This window comes from Crassostrea angulata, chromosome 10, assembly GCF_025612915.1.
Source record: "Crassostrea angulata isolate pt1a10 chromosome 10, ASM2561291v2, whole genome shotgun sequence".
NCBI classification, from domain to species: domain Eukaryota; kingdom Metazoa; phylum Mollusca; class Bivalvia; order Ostreida; family Ostreidae; genus Magallana; species Magallana angulata.
The window spans coordinates 33,178,094-33,195,360 of record NC_069120.1 but is presented as its reverse complement, the minus strand read 5'-3'; the positions used below and the strand labels follow the sequence as shown (position 1 = coordinate 33,195,360).

General features: G+C 34.0%; 3 protein-coding genes and 1 long non-coding RNA gene across 5 annotated transcripts in view; 2 read left to right on the top strand and 2 right to left on the bottom strand.

The window, feature by feature from the left end:
- LOC128167479 (activating transcription factor 7-interacting protein 1-like) overlaps nt 1-3,825 on the bottom strand; it is a 40,187-nt gene extending 36,362 nt beyond the window's left edge. Inside the window, exon 1 of the mRNA XM_052833215.1 lies at nt 3,718-3,825. The gene's annotated coding sequence lies outside the window, so the exon portion shown is untranslated. The remainder of the gene's footprint in view (nt 1-3,717) is intronic.
- Nucleotides 208-6,071, top strand: LOC128167480 (uncharacterized). The gene is made up of 3 exons (XR_008241239.1): nt 208-3,563; nt 3,765-3,922; nt 4,803-6,071. It is a non-coding gene; the product is annotated as an uncharacterized LOC128167480 (long non-coding RNA).
- A 20-nt stretch (nt 6,072-6,091) lies between these two features.
- On the bottom strand, nt 6,092-11,594 carry LOC128167477 (phosphatidylinositol N-acetylglucosaminyltransferase subunit Q-like). 2 transcript variants are annotated; one of them, XM_052833212.1, is made up of 9 exons: nt 10,981-11,594; nt 10,678-10,806; nt 10,427-10,547; nt 9,900-10,026; nt 9,462-9,615; nt 9,057-9,249; nt 7,201-7,315; nt 6,846-6,910; nt 6,092-6,705 (listed from the first exon to the last, which is right to left on the bottom strand). In XM_052833212.1, the coding sequence occupies exons 1-9, from the start codon at nt 11,478-11,480 to the stop codon at nt 6,556-6,558; spliced, it is 1,554 nt and encodes a 517-aa protein (XP_052689172.1). In that variant the 5' UTR covers nt 11,481-11,594; the 3' UTR covers nt 6,092-6,555. The 2 variants fall into 2 exon arrangements, with proteins under 2 accessions (XP_052689172.1, XP_052689173.1); XM_052833213.1 differs by lacking the exon at nt 6,846-6,910 and having other exon boundaries at nt 6,537-6,705; nt 10,981-11,590.
- A 1,582-nt stretch (nt 11,595-13,176) lies between these two features.
- Nucleotides 13,177-15,874, top strand: LOC128167478 (uncharacterized). Its single transcript, XM_052833214.1, has 2 exons — nt 13,177-13,854; nt 14,139-15,874. The coding sequence occupies exons 1-2, from the start codon at nt 13,392-13,394 to the stop codon at nt 14,810-14,812; spliced, it is 1,137 nt and encodes a 378-aa protein (XP_052689174.1). The 5' UTR covers nt 13,177-13,391; the 3' UTR covers nt 14,813-15,874.
- The last annotated feature ends 1,393 nt before the right edge of the window (nt 15,875-17,267 follow it).

Sequence of the window (17,267 nt, the reverse complement as noted above, 5' to 3'; positions counted from 1 at the left end):
GCTGTATAGACTTTTTATTTGCTGGAAATCATCTCAAAACCCCTGTTCAGAAAATGCCAATTCATTCATGATTCTACAGTGCAATAAAATTTACAGTATGTGGAAAGTTGATTAAAATTGAGAAAGGTCATTACCTGTAATTACACCTAAAATTGATTATTTTAAGGGTTTAAAAAAAAATACTTTCTTTTTTTGGAGGGTGGGGGTGGGATAGGGGGATAAAAATCAATCCTTTAAACATATCTATAAAATATTGATTTTAATATTGACTTTTAAACCAATTTTCCTTCAAAATAATTTAATCACCAATCTTTGTAACAAAATTCTTTTATAACCTTTAATCATAAATTTTTATGGGCATATACCTATAGTTAAGCAATTCAATTTTCAAATTACAATACAGAGATAATGTTCATGCTAATATTCAACAAATATTTCCACATAACAAGAAAGTTAAGAAACCCAAGCTTCTTCCATTTTTCTAAAAAGAGTTATCTCTCTTCTCAATAGATTTTCATGGCAAATTATTTGCAAGTTAATCACTTCAAAACCTTTTATTATTGAAATATTCAGTGACAACTAAATAAACTTTAAAAGTTTGATTATAATTCATTTTGCTCTTATACAAAGACCAGAAAGTATGTCCTTCCTTTTAGTGAATAATTAAAGTCAACATTATTTACCTGCATGTACACATAAAATTTTATAGGACTTGCACGATTGAAAAACATATACCAAGTTTGGAGATGGTAACCCATCATTATATTATTAATGTAATATAAGTGAAAAAAAATTATATGAACTATTTATTATTTGTCCTTATATAATTATTATCCATAAATGATTTCTGAGCAACAGTTCATAATCTCTTTGTTGCAAGTAACACTTATCAAAGAGATGTTACACAAATTATATAGTTTATAATAAATAACAAATAAGGTCCTTTAACTTCATTATTGTTAATAATACATATGCAAAATACTGTATTTAAAATACACTTAGACTAATTAAACCTGATGTTTTTATGATCAAATATTTTTATTTTCCATTGTCTTTGTCTGCGATATATGAGCCTATAAACGCTTTAAGGAATAAGGAATCATTCCCAAGTTTGAATATTATGAGGTGATAATTTTGGTTGGGCGTGATCAAATCCCAAAGACCTTTACGCCCTGACCAAAATCATCACTTAAATCAATGATCGCTACCTTCATAACCCACATGAATCACCAAAAGTGAGCATTTGATTGTTTACATTAACATCTTTATTTTAACTAATTAATAAATTGAGCGTAAAAAGTAGATAAAATTCACTAAATTACTGTTAATGTACATAAGTACGTTAGCTAAAAGAAACAGCCAAATCGTCTCCAGTGAGACTTTGAGTCTGACATCATCATGGTTAGTTCGTGCAGTCCGTGATTTTTCTTAGGTAGTTGTAGGTCTCGACCAAATGATAAACAGGGCGTGTCAAATTCAATCCTGTCACTTTCTTGTCAGTTTCAGCCGCCGTAGATTTTGACCAATCAATAAACGGGGCGTGTAGATTTCAGTCTGGCTGTTCTATAGAGTTATGAATTAACTATATGCTTCCGTAAGAAATAGAGGGAATAATACTTGGTGGATGTAAATATAGTGTTATCACCGGCAAAGACATTGAAAAATGTAATTTAAATATCATTTAATAGTTCAATACATTTCATCAATGACGTAAATAAAGTAAATTGGGGGGACAAGCAGAAATTCCATGATTTTATACAATGAAAATATGTTAACATAACGTTAAATATGTAAATTTTTTATTACTGTAGTTTCATTCATTTTCGTGGGTATCAGTTTTCGTGGATTTTCTGAAAACCTAAATTCGTGGCCAATGATCCTATCAATACAAATTGTTAGTTAAAATTGAACTTCAATGAACATTTAATTTCGTGGACCAACTTATAACAACGAAATCCACGAAAATTGGTATTCAACGAATATTGATGAAACCACAGTAATAAATATTAAATTCAGCAATTGTTGATATATTTATTAGAACTAGGATTTTTTAAGAATCGTTCTTTGAATATTATAAGGCGATCAAATACAATAAGGTGTGATCAAATCTATCAATAAGCCCTTTGGGCTTCATTGATTGGATTTTATCACAAATGATCGTATTTGATCTCTACATAACGTTAATACTCAAATATTGATTTCTTATTCCTTAAATAATGATAATCTAACCAGTGAAAATAGACTTTCTGCATATATTAATGATTTTGTTTAGAATTACATATATGTATATTTTGAGAAAGAATATATGTAATGCACTTTTTTACGGAATGACTGAGGTCTATCAATGGCATACACGGATCTATCGAAGCCGTAACATTTCTTACAGCTGTACGGTGACGACACGTCAGTTAGGCCTAACGTTATATATAGCCTAACTGTATACGGCGTGTCACTATCGCGCATTTTACATTAGGCTTATTTCTTCACAACTTTTTTTATCATGATCTTTTGATTTAAATTACGCAAAAATAAGTGTGTCGTGAATATTAGATGATCAGTCCTCTTCCATTTCGCATAACGAATGTCTGCTTCGCTGATAGTACGGAGGGAAACATGTCGTCATCAATCCAGTTAGGACTAGTTTCACCTAAGGGAAAATTTCAAAACCCATTTTTTCTCGTACCCAACAGATTATTGTCGTTTCTGCTTTGGTGAAAACATGAACTGAATTAATAGGTATAATTAATTTTACAACCACATATACATATACATGTATATATAGGAATATGAAGTAAATCGATCAAAATTGAGCAAATTTCGGGCTGCTACGGTACACTTGCACTAAAGAGAGTCAACGTAAATCTCAATATCTGATGATGATGATGATGACGATCGAGATATCATCATGATGATGACGGTGATGATTTCTATGCGAATATTTCGAACATTTGCACGGATACGACATCGAGACAAATCAGAAAAGTCTCGTGCATTAAATAAAGTATGTTGAAAAAATATAAAGGTTTAATTAACTTTTTACAAATCATCTGTAAATTCAAAAATTATCACCCTTTGCGCTTATATCTTATAGTATACAAAATATCCCGCTGATTGTCGATAAATTGTTTCAAGGATAGATTTGCCACGTGGTCACCAAGCATGTTTCATGACGGGTTCGGGCCTTGATAATGTGCATAATTCAATGCACCTTTGGCTTAAAACCACATCCTGTGAAATTTCTCTTCATATCAATTTCTAAGAACAAAAATTAAAATGTCAGATTTATTACATTATTAAAATTCAAAAGTTGACACCACCGTCTCTCAGTATCATCGCAACTCTAAAAATAACCCGTGCAGGGCCTCTCTGCAATAAAAATATATCACGTGACGTTAAAGAAAGGGGTCGACTCAAGATCGCCAAATACAATGGTCGACAACATCGACGTCTATGCCGAAAGCTTTGTGTTGATACCGATACAAACAAAGGGAAATTTATGTAATCCAAATATGATTCATAAAGACGGATAGCATGTTAAGCACAGGATTCAAACGTATATACAGGTGAGATTTGTCTTCGCAGACTGAATATTCTTTAATCTTTACATTATGTGTAAAAATGTTAGAACAAGGGAAAGTGTCATAATGTAAAAGCCATGTAAACTTAAAAACAACGATTTTACTGGAGTTTATTAAGTTAATGTTAATGCGTACTTACTGTGTTTTAGAATTTTTTGTTAAATCTCTTGCATTTTCATATTTCAGAGTTTTCGTGGTTGTCGTCGAACGACAGAATCCAAAATGGCCACCTAGCCCTTAACGCATGCGTGTGGAATAATATGCAAATAGCTATTCTAACCAATGAAAAGCTGGTGCTGTAGGCTATATCCCCTCGCCCTGTTGCAACATATTATTTTCTATGAGTAAATGCATAAATATTTTTTTTTTAAAGGACACCCACCTCTCTTTAAAAAAAGGCACACACATATAAAAAAAATTTAAGTTATATATGTTTTTTTTAAGAATATTAGCGCTACATTTACGTAAATTGGTATCTCTATGTGAAGAGTTACCTCCCGTAAACCCCTTATGCCTTAACCTCGTGTCTCTTTACAGAGACCAATATGTCGCATCTTGCTTATAACGCACCCACACATTCCATCACGTTTAAATAAAGAACACGAAAATGGGGTCATATATACAGGGTGTCCCAGAATATCCGATACCATTTACTCTTTAAATTACTTTTGATTAAATTTATTTAACAGAAAACGAAAAATACTTTATAGAGTGTGTCAAATTGGCGTCCTTTTTTATCAATGATTACGTCATTGGATGAGTAAAATTCCTAACAACATATCCTCTGTACGGATCCCATCTTTTTACTATTTAAATTAACTGTTGCTTTGCTTAAAGTTGTTTTTTTCCCCAGGGTATTCTGATTTAATAATTCATGCAACAATATCTGGAGTGTGTGATTGAAAAAAAAAGTTTTAAAACGGAAGATATACCCGCTCTCGATTTTTCCGATTCATCTTGAAAAAAAAAATTAACCAAAGAAATATGATATTTATAATTTTTTGACATCATATTTCAATGGGAAGCAATTTTTGAGGGAAAAAAATTCAACTATGAGTCACAATTTACAAGTTTTGGCCAAGCATTAATAAATTTACATGAATTTCAAATGGTATCAGATATTCTGGGAAACCCTGTATATGTGAAAGACAAAATAAATATTTCATTAAGATGTTTTTTCACTTAACTCCAATAGTCAAATACCTAGTCTCGCTTTGTTTGCAGGTAATGCAGGGGTGATATCAAAGTACGATATTCAAATATCATGGTTATACCAGCTATTGAGTTGTTCCCTAAAATATGACGAATGGAAAATTTTGTTGTTGATCGCTTTGAGAGGCCACGATGGGGAACAAAATGGTGGAAAACGGAAATGGAAGAAAAAGATTTTGATAGCGTTTCAGTTCAATAATTTTAACAGGTCCTATCATTTTGACCACACTGAAAAGTGCATTTTAATTTGTCAACCTGTAACACCTCTATCTAAAACCTGATCAGAATAAGCTACACACGAGGTCGCAAACGACAGAGACACGCGTACATTTGGAAAACGTTCTGAATGAGCTAACACGAGATGACACGGGTGCATTCGAAACAGAAATTTCAATTGATAATCATACCTCTTCCACGATTGATATATATTATACAAGTATGAAGTATGATTGGCAAAAACGCGATATTTATGACACGCACTGCGTTTACTGATGGGCATCTTGTAAAGCACAGTAAATGTCGAAAATTTGCCCAGTTGATCTCGTGTTGTTTCACATTGATACTGAATCTGTCCAGTGCATCCAGAACGATTAAAAGATAAATGTGTATGTACATTATTCGTATGATACAGTGGATTTTTTTCCCACCGCACGTTAAAATAAACCTATCGAATACACAGATACATGTGTATGTACATGTACATTTTTCGTACGATACAGTGGAGTTTTTTTTCCACCGCACGTTAAAATAAACCTATCGAATACACACACTTTTTGGGAGGGGGCAGGGGCACTTAATCATGCACATACACTTTAAAGACGATTCCTTCATTAGTAGCAATAAATTAGATCTGTAGAATCTTACCAGAGACATAAAAACATTATAACGTTATGTATGTTTCCGATCTTATTTCGCACTAAAATTCTATCATTTAGTTACACGACAAACACCGGCGAATACGCTCCTGTCAGGCTAGCTGCAGGTCTGTAGCTCCCCCTCGAAAAAAAATATTGGACGGACGACTTTGAAGCTACAGTTCCGTACATATCTACGTCGAATTTTCCCAAACCGAGAGCTATATACAGACATGTAGCTACTGTCGGGCGCGTGGACTGGTTTTGAAATCATTCAAGAAACTTATGTTTTTCCAATTACACATGTATATTTAGAAAAATGGACATTGTGTATCAAGTCGCAATGCGTTGAGTTCGTTTCCTACTCTGTCATCTTGATTGGGAAAGCACCATGAAAAAAAATTTGGAAAAGGTGTATTGAATAGGAATGGATTTTTTTTTTTGGGGGGGGGGGGGGTTAAGCTATAACAATAAAAGAATATTTCTCTGCACTATTAAGAAAAAGAGGTATATAGCGCTCTTTCTCATTTCGCCAACTTTCGGGATTTCTTGGATTTGATCATCCCGATCGATTTGATCATCACATGATATTCAAAGAATGATTCCTTATTCCTTACATTGAGGCTTAAATGTTTGAGATCTCCCAACATGTCTATGTAAACACTATGGTACATGTACTCAGGTGACAAAAAAGACCTTTGGGCCTCAAGTTTATAAAAAAAATATGTAATATCAATTTACAACAAATTTTTTATACTTTTTTTCTAATGTTTGGAAGCGTTCAACTATTTAGATTATGTGCATGCACACACATAGATACCATTCATGATCAATTGGAAAGAAATTAGCAAAAAGCTAATGCATACCAAACAAACATAAAAACAAATCAAAATTTCATAAAACAAATTTTATTAGGGATGAGAAACTTCTACCCATGGATAAATTAAACGTCCCCATACAAGATCCCCAATTAAACTGCTCCAGAGGTATTTCTTTTCCTGTGCTTTTCGAAATGGATTTTCAGATCTTGAGAGGAGTTTTCTAATTGGCATCTGTATAATCTGAAATCAATGTAAAAAAATTTTATCAGTGAAGTTATCTTAAATAAGGCACAAATACTAAGTGAATCAAATTATACTCTGAGCTTTAAAGGACCAAATGAAGGTAAACTGAATTTCAATTATTTTTAATTAAATCTTACTTGGAGTGAAAATACAGGTAACAAATTGCTGGATTTCTGTGTAACACAAGTGAATAAAACATCTCCTAAAAAAATAGCCACGAGACCCTAATAAATCATATTTTTATTTTAAAAATCAAAGGACTGAAAGATACAGCAGCAATCAATTGAGCTTGAAAATTACATAGGTGAAACATTTAATTATCAGTAAATGTAGCAAATACTTTCATTTTTTAAATGAATAAACTAAAAGTGGGAGGGAGATATAACTTGATGACAATATACAAGCCAGTCAGAAACTAGCATGGCTATTAATAGGATGATGTCTTTGACTTAGCGAAGAAATTAAGAACCGTACACCAATTTGCAAAATTACCTGTCATTTGTCTAAAGTTTAAACACCACATCACTACCGAAAACAGCGGGAAAGTGTCAATTGTCTGTACGATAGTGTGGATTGCTTGGTGAGCTGTCAATACAATAAGACGGAGCTGCAAGGGATAAATGATAAAGTTTCAACTCTCTGGTGGCTAAACTTTATTTTATTCAAATTTAAACATGTTGATGTAAACTGTAGGTATAAAATACATTTAAAAGTGTAAAATACAGTACTATGGAATAATTTAAGGAGGGCGACTTCAGTTTTCATTGCACGTTTTTGCGCATTCTAGTAAAATTTATACTTTTCAAGAAATTGTTTCGATATCATTATTAAATTCATCTCATTATAAAACAAGTGAAAAGCTGTCAATGTGACAGCAAACCGGGTTTTCTTTTATGTAAACTGTATCCATAATCCATGTCAACCCTTATCCAGTGAAATGGAGTACCCTACATGTATATGCAACATTTTGCCAAAAAATGACTAAGTTCAAAAGCTGGTATTTTTTTCATAAATTATCGGAAATCAAAATCCTAGCAATATGCACACCTCTGATATATGTACAATTGATCTGCAAAAGAACAACTTCTTATCTTGAGAACTGTAGGAGGAGTTATCCGTACAATGAGGGTACCCTATATGCAACATTTTGCCAAAAAATGACTAAGTTCAAAAGCTGGTATTTTTTCGATAAATTATCAGAAATCAAAATCCTAGCAATATGCATACCTCTGATATATGTACAATTGATCTGCAAAAGAATAACTTCCTATCTTGAGAACTGTAGGATGAGTTATCCGTACAATGAGGGTACCCTATGTGCAACATTTTGCCAAAAAATGACTAAGTTCAAAAGCTGGTATTTTTTCGATAAATTATCGGAAATTAAAATCCTAGCAATATGCACACCTCTGATATATGTACAATTGATCTGCAAAAGAACAAGTTCCTATCTTGAGAACTGTAGGAGGATTTACCCGTACAATGAGGGTACCCTTTTGGCAGCCGCCCGCCCGCCCACCCGCCCGCCCGCCATTTTCACCATTTTAATAACCGGATTTTTCCGTTGGAAAACCCGGTTAAAAACACACTAAACGAAATAAGTATTAATATTTAGAGTTTTTAAGGGAAATTTTATTTTTTAAATGGTTTTTCCGCTGCCACTGTGCTTTTATGACGTTATGATAAAATAAAGCTTTGTAGAACGAATTTTCGAATGAATCCATTGTACCCCTCTACATTTGTAATACTCCAAATTTATAGCAAATTTTTGTGCATTTTGATATTTGAGATGACCCCCACTATGAACCAGACGATAGAATTTTAATATTTTTTACATTCAAGGTAGAAAATGATACCATATTTCTAATCACATAATACAATTTGAGGAAAATCGATTATGTAGTATCTTTTAAATCTGCTTCAAAGTGAGGTAAATAATAATTTACCATATATTTCTATGTTATATGTACTTGTATTTTGAGATGGCCACTAAAACGAACCAGACGGTAGATTTTCTTAAAACTTCGCAAGTATACTAGAGTTGGGTAAATTACATATGGCTAAAAAATAAGAGTTTTGCTATTGTAGTTTTTATGCAAAAAAACCCTAAATCAGCCTCCTTAAATTCATGGAGGCCTTGCAAATATCATGGCTTGTAAATTGTTCACATATTTAAAGGGATGTAATTATGTGGTTTTACTTGTATTACTTGAATAAATATACTTCTTCTTTTTATAATGAGAGGATGTATAAATTTGCAGCTGAAGGGACGAGGGGCATGAAATCAGCAAAAAATAAACCACAACTTGTAATGACTCCATGGTAAATAGATACTGTAAAGTACATACCAATGTAAAGACAACATAATATAACGCAAATGTTGGTAGTGTGAAGAGAAGTATGGTAAACAGAAGAGTTCCTAGGAAAAGTTGATCCACGTTGTAACGAACTGAATCCAAACGCTGGCGCAGCATGTTCCATTTCTTCCCTCTAAATAGACGCCAGAAAGCTGACAGCGCATACACTTGGAACTGGTATATTCTGTTATTGGAGAGAATGTAAGCATAATTGAAGGGACATCTAAAGCTGATCTACACTTGTAATTTCAAATGCAGAAACAGAATTCAGAGTTTTTCTCTATATTTTGTCAATGATTGTTTCACATTAAAAAAACCCCCAAAATAGCTGGATCAAGAGTGAATCATTTAAGAGTTTTAACACAATGGAAAAGAAATCAATATACTTTTCCTTACCTAGCAGCATAAACATAGAAGCAGTATATGTGCAAGGTCATCATAGACAACACATCTCGTAGGAAGCACAACTGTGAAGTCAATCCCAGTACCCCTAACAGGGACGCAGACCACAGCACACTGCTTAACACTGGCTGTAAGATTACTAGATATCCTGCCAAACAGATAGACAACATTAATACACTTTGTACACCAAAACCATTTATCAGACTATTTTGGAAAAAATCTTTTGGTAAGATAATCATATACATAAAATATAAATCCTCAATTTGGATTAAAACATGAATTCTAATATTTGACAGCAACACAGTCTTTTGAATGTGATAAAAATTAAATAACCCCAAAAATGCCTCGGACCCCCTGGCAAACTTGGAAGTCCCTTTGACCCCCCTCCCCCTTTGAAATTTTTTTTTAGATCCGCACACGATAGTACGATACCTTTCCATAAGTGTATATGGTAGAGGAAGAAGTGTCCTAAAAATTCAGTCAGTTGCTTGTTTAGTTTTAGTCCTGCTGGAGCACCCATCAACCATGTGACTAGCGAATAGAGATAGTCAGCAACAGCCTACAGAAAACCAACAATGAAGCGAGTGTGTTTAAATACTCTTCTCCACAATTATTTCAGAGGCTAAACAGAGATAATGTAAAACTATTAAATGCTACACATGTATTTGGTTTTGGCTCATAATTACAATAAAATGCTTAATCATAACTACATTAATATTTTAGCAAAACCGAAACAAAAGAAATAAATCAAGAAATGAAGACAATTATCTATTTTTTGTATTGGATTTTATTCCATGAATGAATGCAAGTTCAATATCTGGATCAGATTTTAACATTTTAATTCTGGTGAGTGAGGTGACCCATGGGCCTCTTGTTTCAAAATATTTTGAAGAGTTTTTATTCCTTGATTTTAAATTATACTCAATAAAGGCGTTACAGATATTTGTTTCTTAACTTACATAGGCCCAGGTGATAATGTCTGCTGCTAGTTGATCAGACAGGTTGTTGTGAAAGAAAACGTACATTACTGTCATCCCAAGCATTGTGTCCAAAAATTGTCTCAAACACACATTTGCTAATCTGCAAATCAAAAAAGAAAAAATAAGCAGCATTAATTGAAATTCTTCTTTTATTTATAATATAAATTCAAAAGTACTGGATTCTAATTGAAAACTGGAGGGGTAAATCAAATCCAATCCATAATTCTCACCCAAGTTGTGTCCTTGACAAGCGGTGGTCACCTCCTCTGGCATTCAGGTATTCTTGTCTCCTAGAGATCTGATGATCCAGTAATGAGGAACAACTTGCAACAAACTTGAGGGGTCCAAGTCTAGCAACCCTATCATCATAAAGACTAAACTAAGAAAAATATTACATTTCAAGCACATTGCAGATGTGCATATATAAACCATGACAAGTTTAGTAATTGCCATAACCTTCAAAATGAGTTCAAGGTCACCTTTCAAAGAATGACAGATAGTATAATCCAATTTCACTCATGTGTGTTAGTTACCTGTTATCTAGGAGATATCCGATAATCTGGAATAAAAATATCACCATACATTGCAGTTTCTGAAGGAGAACTGTCCTTGCATCATTTAAATCAACCAAGCTCAACAATCTGGACAAAGTATCTACAATGTTTTCACTTTTGGTTTCTGTCAACTTGCTCCACTTTAGAAAATATGAGTCAACAAACTGCTGGGGTTCAAAAACCACTACGTTGCACTCAAGTTTTTCAGAATTATTTATAATTTCACAACTAATATCTCCATTAGTGTTGCAACACAAATCAATAAAAATGCATTTATTAGAACTTTTTATTTTGTTTTTATTTTCATTTGACTCTTCCTCAACTAGCTTCCTGAATGTACCTATTGATTTGTCACCTTCATGTGTAGCATGCACACTGTCTTCATCAATAAGAACTAATCTCTCTTCCCCTATAACTCTTCCATAAAGTTTACCCGATTTTCGATTAAGTATACAGGAAGGCACAAACACATTCCACATGATTTCTATTCGGTTATTGTAATATTTCAACTATCAAATCCCCCGCCATGAGCAGCAGCCTGTGAACAAAATGAAAATGCATAGCAACTTTCACTTTGTACACTTTGATATCCGATCCCGATGTATTAAAACATGCAGGTGTTGCAATCTTATTTTTAATCAGATTGTTTGAAGTTATTGTTATTTGGTGATAGGTTATGCACCAGAAAGAGACAATTTTAATCTAAAGTAGTAAAATTGTTTGTTTTTATTATACAATTTCTATCCATTATTGTATTCCAATCCCGATCAAAAAGTTCGTGCAACGAGGTTTGCCGAATGACGTTGTGGCCGTGGGTATTATTAGGTTCTGGGTAGAAACTTCAAACTCCCCCTGTCCTGTTGTTTCTACATAAGCCAGTAAAATAACGGAACTTAAAGGATACTCTTGAGGTACTTTTAATATTTTCTGTAGCGTATCCTAAAAAAATGTCAATATAAAATGAAAAAAACAAACAATGTGTAGTATGTAAATTCGAATTTCCTCAAGTATAAAACCGTTGTTGATTGTATTCGTATATAGTATATAATACTGTATAAGGACAAATTCATGGTTTAGTGTATTGATATAACTGTTAATTATAGGTTTGGCAGAGTTGTCCATTTCCTTTTTATGATATTATCAGATATATATCCTGTGACGGTCAGACCGGTTCGAATACCGGCACCAGATAGCTCAGTTGATAGTGCTCTTCACTTAAGATTCAGGAGGCTGGGGTTCGAATCTCAGTCTGGTCCGTCATTATTTCTCCCATCTTGTTAATTTGGTGCCGTGACCAACCCCAGGAACTGACAGGTTAACTCCTGCCTGGGAAAGAGCCTGGGGTGATCTTCGAGGGCAAAGATCATTTAAGGGGGAAGAATATGACAGTCAGACTGGTTTAGATACCGATTCCAGATAGCTCTGTTGGTAGAGCACCTGACTAGAGATTCAGGGGGCCCGGATTCAAATCTGTCATTATTTCTCCCATCCCGTTACAATCCCATGTAGGATGCGTAGGATGGCATGGCAAAAAGAAATAAAATTTAAATACCCGGTATAATCTTAATGATTTATGAAATAGCATTAATATCCTGAATGCCAAAACTTAATTATGTACCTAACAGTTTTAAGGTTCACAAGATCTGGAAGAAGCTTAGTGGATCTTCTATTATATAGGTTTAATATGTGTCGGTTTACTGTTTCCAATATTTAAAATTTTATGACGATTTTTATAGTTAAAATACACATACCTGTCTTAAAAGTTAAATTGAAATCAATGTAAGTCATCTCTTCTACCCATGCTGAAAACTTTACAAGAACGAAATCAGATTTCTTACAGAAATTTGAAGGGGAAAATATCTAACATTAAAAAATACTTTTTCCTTTGGAAAGTTGTCAGGAAGCCTCACACAATTTTTTAATACGGTACATGAAACATACTAGTATTTCTATGTGATTTACTTTTTAAAATCTCCTAATTCGTTTAATTTTTAGCAGCTTATTCAACTTGACAAGCTTTAGGGAGGATTTCAAAGGAGAAATCTTGGAATATTTTCATACTTTTGAATAAGCATTCTTCAAATCCTGCATTATTTATAATTATCAAATGATTAAGCAGAATATGATGCCAGAATATCATACGACAGTATAGTGCTAATTGATCTTCTCATTTTACATCTTTGATCCATTCAGAACTTTATGGAACCCTATAGTATAAATCTTGTGAATGTTGTATTTGTTTGACAAAACATACCGTACATGAACTTGTAAAACATTTACACTGTACATGGATTTCTATTTACTGATTTTTTTGATCTGCCAGAGCCTGTTGCTATTACATTTGTGAAAATCTTGATTACTGGTAATGAAAATTTTCTTTTTCAGTTGTAATGACAAACTTAATTGGTTACTTGGAAAAATGTCTCACAGAATCGGGTTTGCGAGGAACTGTTGCTGCAGTTATGTACGGCACATGTTCTGTTTCCATGGCATTTATAAACAAGGCTTTGATGACAACACTTGAATTTGATTTTCCTGTATTCATCATGGTGATTCAGATGGTGTTCACCATTACGCTTCTGGAGGGGTTGTCATGTGTTAATCTGATAAATTTGCCCAGATACACCATACAGCGAGGAAAGTCGTTTGCATTACCTGCCTTTTTTTATGGAGTCAACTCAGTCTTAGGCTTGAGTGCTCTAAGTCACATGAATGTTGCCATGTATGGAGTTCTAAAACGATGTGTACCGTTAGTGACAATGTTTTTATCTGTTGTTGTTCTAAAGAAGTCGCATCCTACTCGGGCAACAACTCTATCTGTGATTCTTTTGACCATGGGTTGTGTTGTAGCAGGTAAGATATGTACATACTTTTCATGCATGGATCTGGAGGGGGGAGGGGGGTGACTCCACCTGAAAAAAAAATCAAACTTATGAATTCAGATAGTAAAATTATCTGAAATGGGCCTCAGACCCCCCTGGAAAAATTTTCTGGATCTGCACATGCTTTTATTTTGAGTAATGCAGAATTCATTAAAAAAGAGATTATGTAAAAAAAATATTGAAGATAATTGTTGAAGTCATCATGATCAACTCTTTTGATTAATTTGTATTTATCTATGAATTATTCTCGGGCAGGTTATGGAGATCTGAAATTTAACTGGCTAGCATATACATGTGGAGCATTGAGCAACCTTTCACAATCACTGTACCTTCTGCTTGTTCAGCGGTACTGTGAGAAAGACATCAGCACTGTGGAAACGCTCCAGCTTAACAGCGTGAACACCCTGCCTTTTCTGACACTGTACATGTTTCTGAATGGCGAAGTATTCCAAGTCACCAAGTACACCACAGACAGTCCACTGTCCTTCTTTGTGATATTCCTCCTGGCGATCAGCATGGGGTGCCTCTTGAACTACACGTTATTTCTGTGTACCAGCCTGACTTCGGCCCTCACTACCAGTGTTGTGGGGGGCCTGAAGGCTATGGTACAGACCCTGTTTGGTCTGTTTACTTTTGGGGGGATCAGCCACAACTACCCCACCTACATCGGTATATCTATGAACCTGTCGGGGGGTGTTTGGTACATCTATGAGAAGTACTCCGAGGGACAGCGTTCTGGTGCGGGGTCCACCACCCTCAAAAAGATAACAAGTCTCTCTACTGCTGAAGATTTCCACAGACTGAAGACTTCATCACAACAAACAACAAGGCCTCCTGGTCTACAGTCCATTCTAGAAGAATCTCAACCAAGGCATCCGCCACATTCCAATACTGAAAGTACTGTGATCTCATTTGAACAAACAAAGTGATATATATATGTTTTAAAGTATAGAGCATTATTTACATGTATTTCAGACAACAAGAGTCATTTTTCTATGCATTCATACATTTACATGTATTTTTACATCATCCTTGATCTTATGAAGTCCATTCCAATAATGCTGTACAATTCATAATGTAAAATAATCTAAATTTACACATTTTTTAAGTGATCTGATTTACTTGAGCATGTTGAGGGGGCTTTTGAAATGACTGGATGTTTGTTTTAATGTTTTTTATTTTTTTCCAGAAATTACTTGCAATAACCATTTTGAACTGTATCTTTAGCAAAGGGAATTCTTGCCCACTCTCCAGCTTTCAGCTGTGCCTTAAAAAAATCTCTCTATTCAAGACATCGAACTACATTGCAACAATTGAGTATATTAAACTGTATACAGGGAAATATTTATCCTCGTTTTATTTTTCGCACTTTTTGCTCTCGTTGTCAGTGGGCGGATTTAAAACTGGGCGAATTCCAATGTCTCAAATTATCTTTCTTTGAACACAGTAATGTAAGACGGGGCATAACATCGTGTGCTATTAGAGAGATCTTATGGTCAATGCTTTAATGTTTTGAAATCCTCTCTTCATCCAAGAAATAAGCAAACTGATTAATTCAACTTTCTTCGTCTGTGATAACATTACGAATCAATTATAAAAGATGAGCGACACAAAATGGGCGTGTCTTGTGGCATAACCGAACACGTTTTTGGCAGCGTCGCGTAGTAATACATAGAGCGTGCTACATGAAAAAATAGTGGTTTTAAAATGTTGCTTTAATGGGTAGAAATTAGAAATGATATAAATACAAGTAATTAGGAATTATGAAGTTATTATTTTGGTGTGAGCGTGGTCAAATCTATCACAAAGCCCTTTTGGCTTTATTGGATTTGACCAAAACCCGACCAAAATTATCACCTCACCTCATAATACCCAAAGATTGATTCCTTATTCCTTAAATACTAGTAAGGGAAAGGGACTTCAACTAATACTGAAGAATACTATGGCAATATTATATAAATAGTGCCTGTTTGGGAGGGTAACAGTTGAAATTGACACCCCTCGAAAACCATTGTCAACCGACGCGAAGCGGAGGTTGACAATGGTTTTCGAGGGGTGTCAATTTCAACTGTTATCCTCCCAAACAGGCACTATTTATTTTGTTATACTGAATGTCTTAATTTTTAAGAAAATTTTACTGCTTTCATATAGGAATAACGTGAATTCTACAGCGAACCGTACGCGCATAATTTTCGCGCATGTAACATTTTTTTAATGTTACCCGTTGCTAAGTGCGTTGCTAACGCTGAGGGTAATAGAAAATATTATTAACTGCGTCTTAACCAATCAGATTTCAGTATTTAACATAAAAGTATAACAAATAAATTTATATTTTATTTATTTTGAAACCTTTTTTTTATTGTCTTTGTTTGGAGAATTGTCTTGCTTTCCCTTTCCCACTCATTCTTTAATTTCTTCTGCCATTGTAACAATCTCCAAGAGATGTTAAAAAATGAAGTTGGTGCTTATAATTTAGAATTGCCATTCCTCCGCGTAAACTAGTAAAGAGTGTGTGTTTGGGATATAGATATTTTGGTTTGTGAAATTGACTCAATGTTAGGGATATAAATGTGATGGAGGCATTATTTTGATTTGTGAACGTGGATTTTAGGTACTGGTTATGAGGAGATTCGAACATGGTTTTAAATTTGCCATGGGCATTCAAATTTTAACGATTGGCTTTGCAGTGGACATTATAATTGTGTTTGGTTGGTTGGTTAGGTTTCTTATAAAAAAAAAAATGTCATCTAATAAATTGTTTTGTTTTATTAGTTTGAAATGAGTTACTGAACTTTTCTTATACATTTAAAAATTGTTGAAAATACATTATGTTGGACTTATTTTTCTCCGTGTTTACTTTGTGACCCTATTGAAATATATTAAAAGTGTCGTTTCTCAAAGTCAGTATTAAACTTGCCTTGTGTTTTTTTAGCTCACCGAGCTGAAAGCTCAAGTGAGCTATTCTGATCACATTTTGTCTGTCGTCCGTCTGTCTGTCTGTCTGTCCGTCCGTCTGTCCGTCTGTCCGTCTGTCTGTAAACTTTTCACATTTTCAACATCTTCTCAAGAACCACTGGGCCAATTTCAACCAAACTTGGCACAAAGCATTCTTAGCCTAAGGGGATTTAAATTTGTGAAAATTAAGGATCACGCCCTTTTGCAAAGGAAGATAATTAGGAATTTATGAAAATTTTCGAGAAATTTTCAAAAATCTTCTTCTCATGAACCATAAGACCAGGAAAGCTGAAACTTGTGTGGAAGCATCATCAGGTAGTGTAGATTCTAATTTGTGAAAATCATGACCCCCGGGGGTAGGGTGGGGCCACAATGGGGGGTCGAAGTTTTACATAGGAATATACAGAGTAAATCTTTGAAAATCTTCTT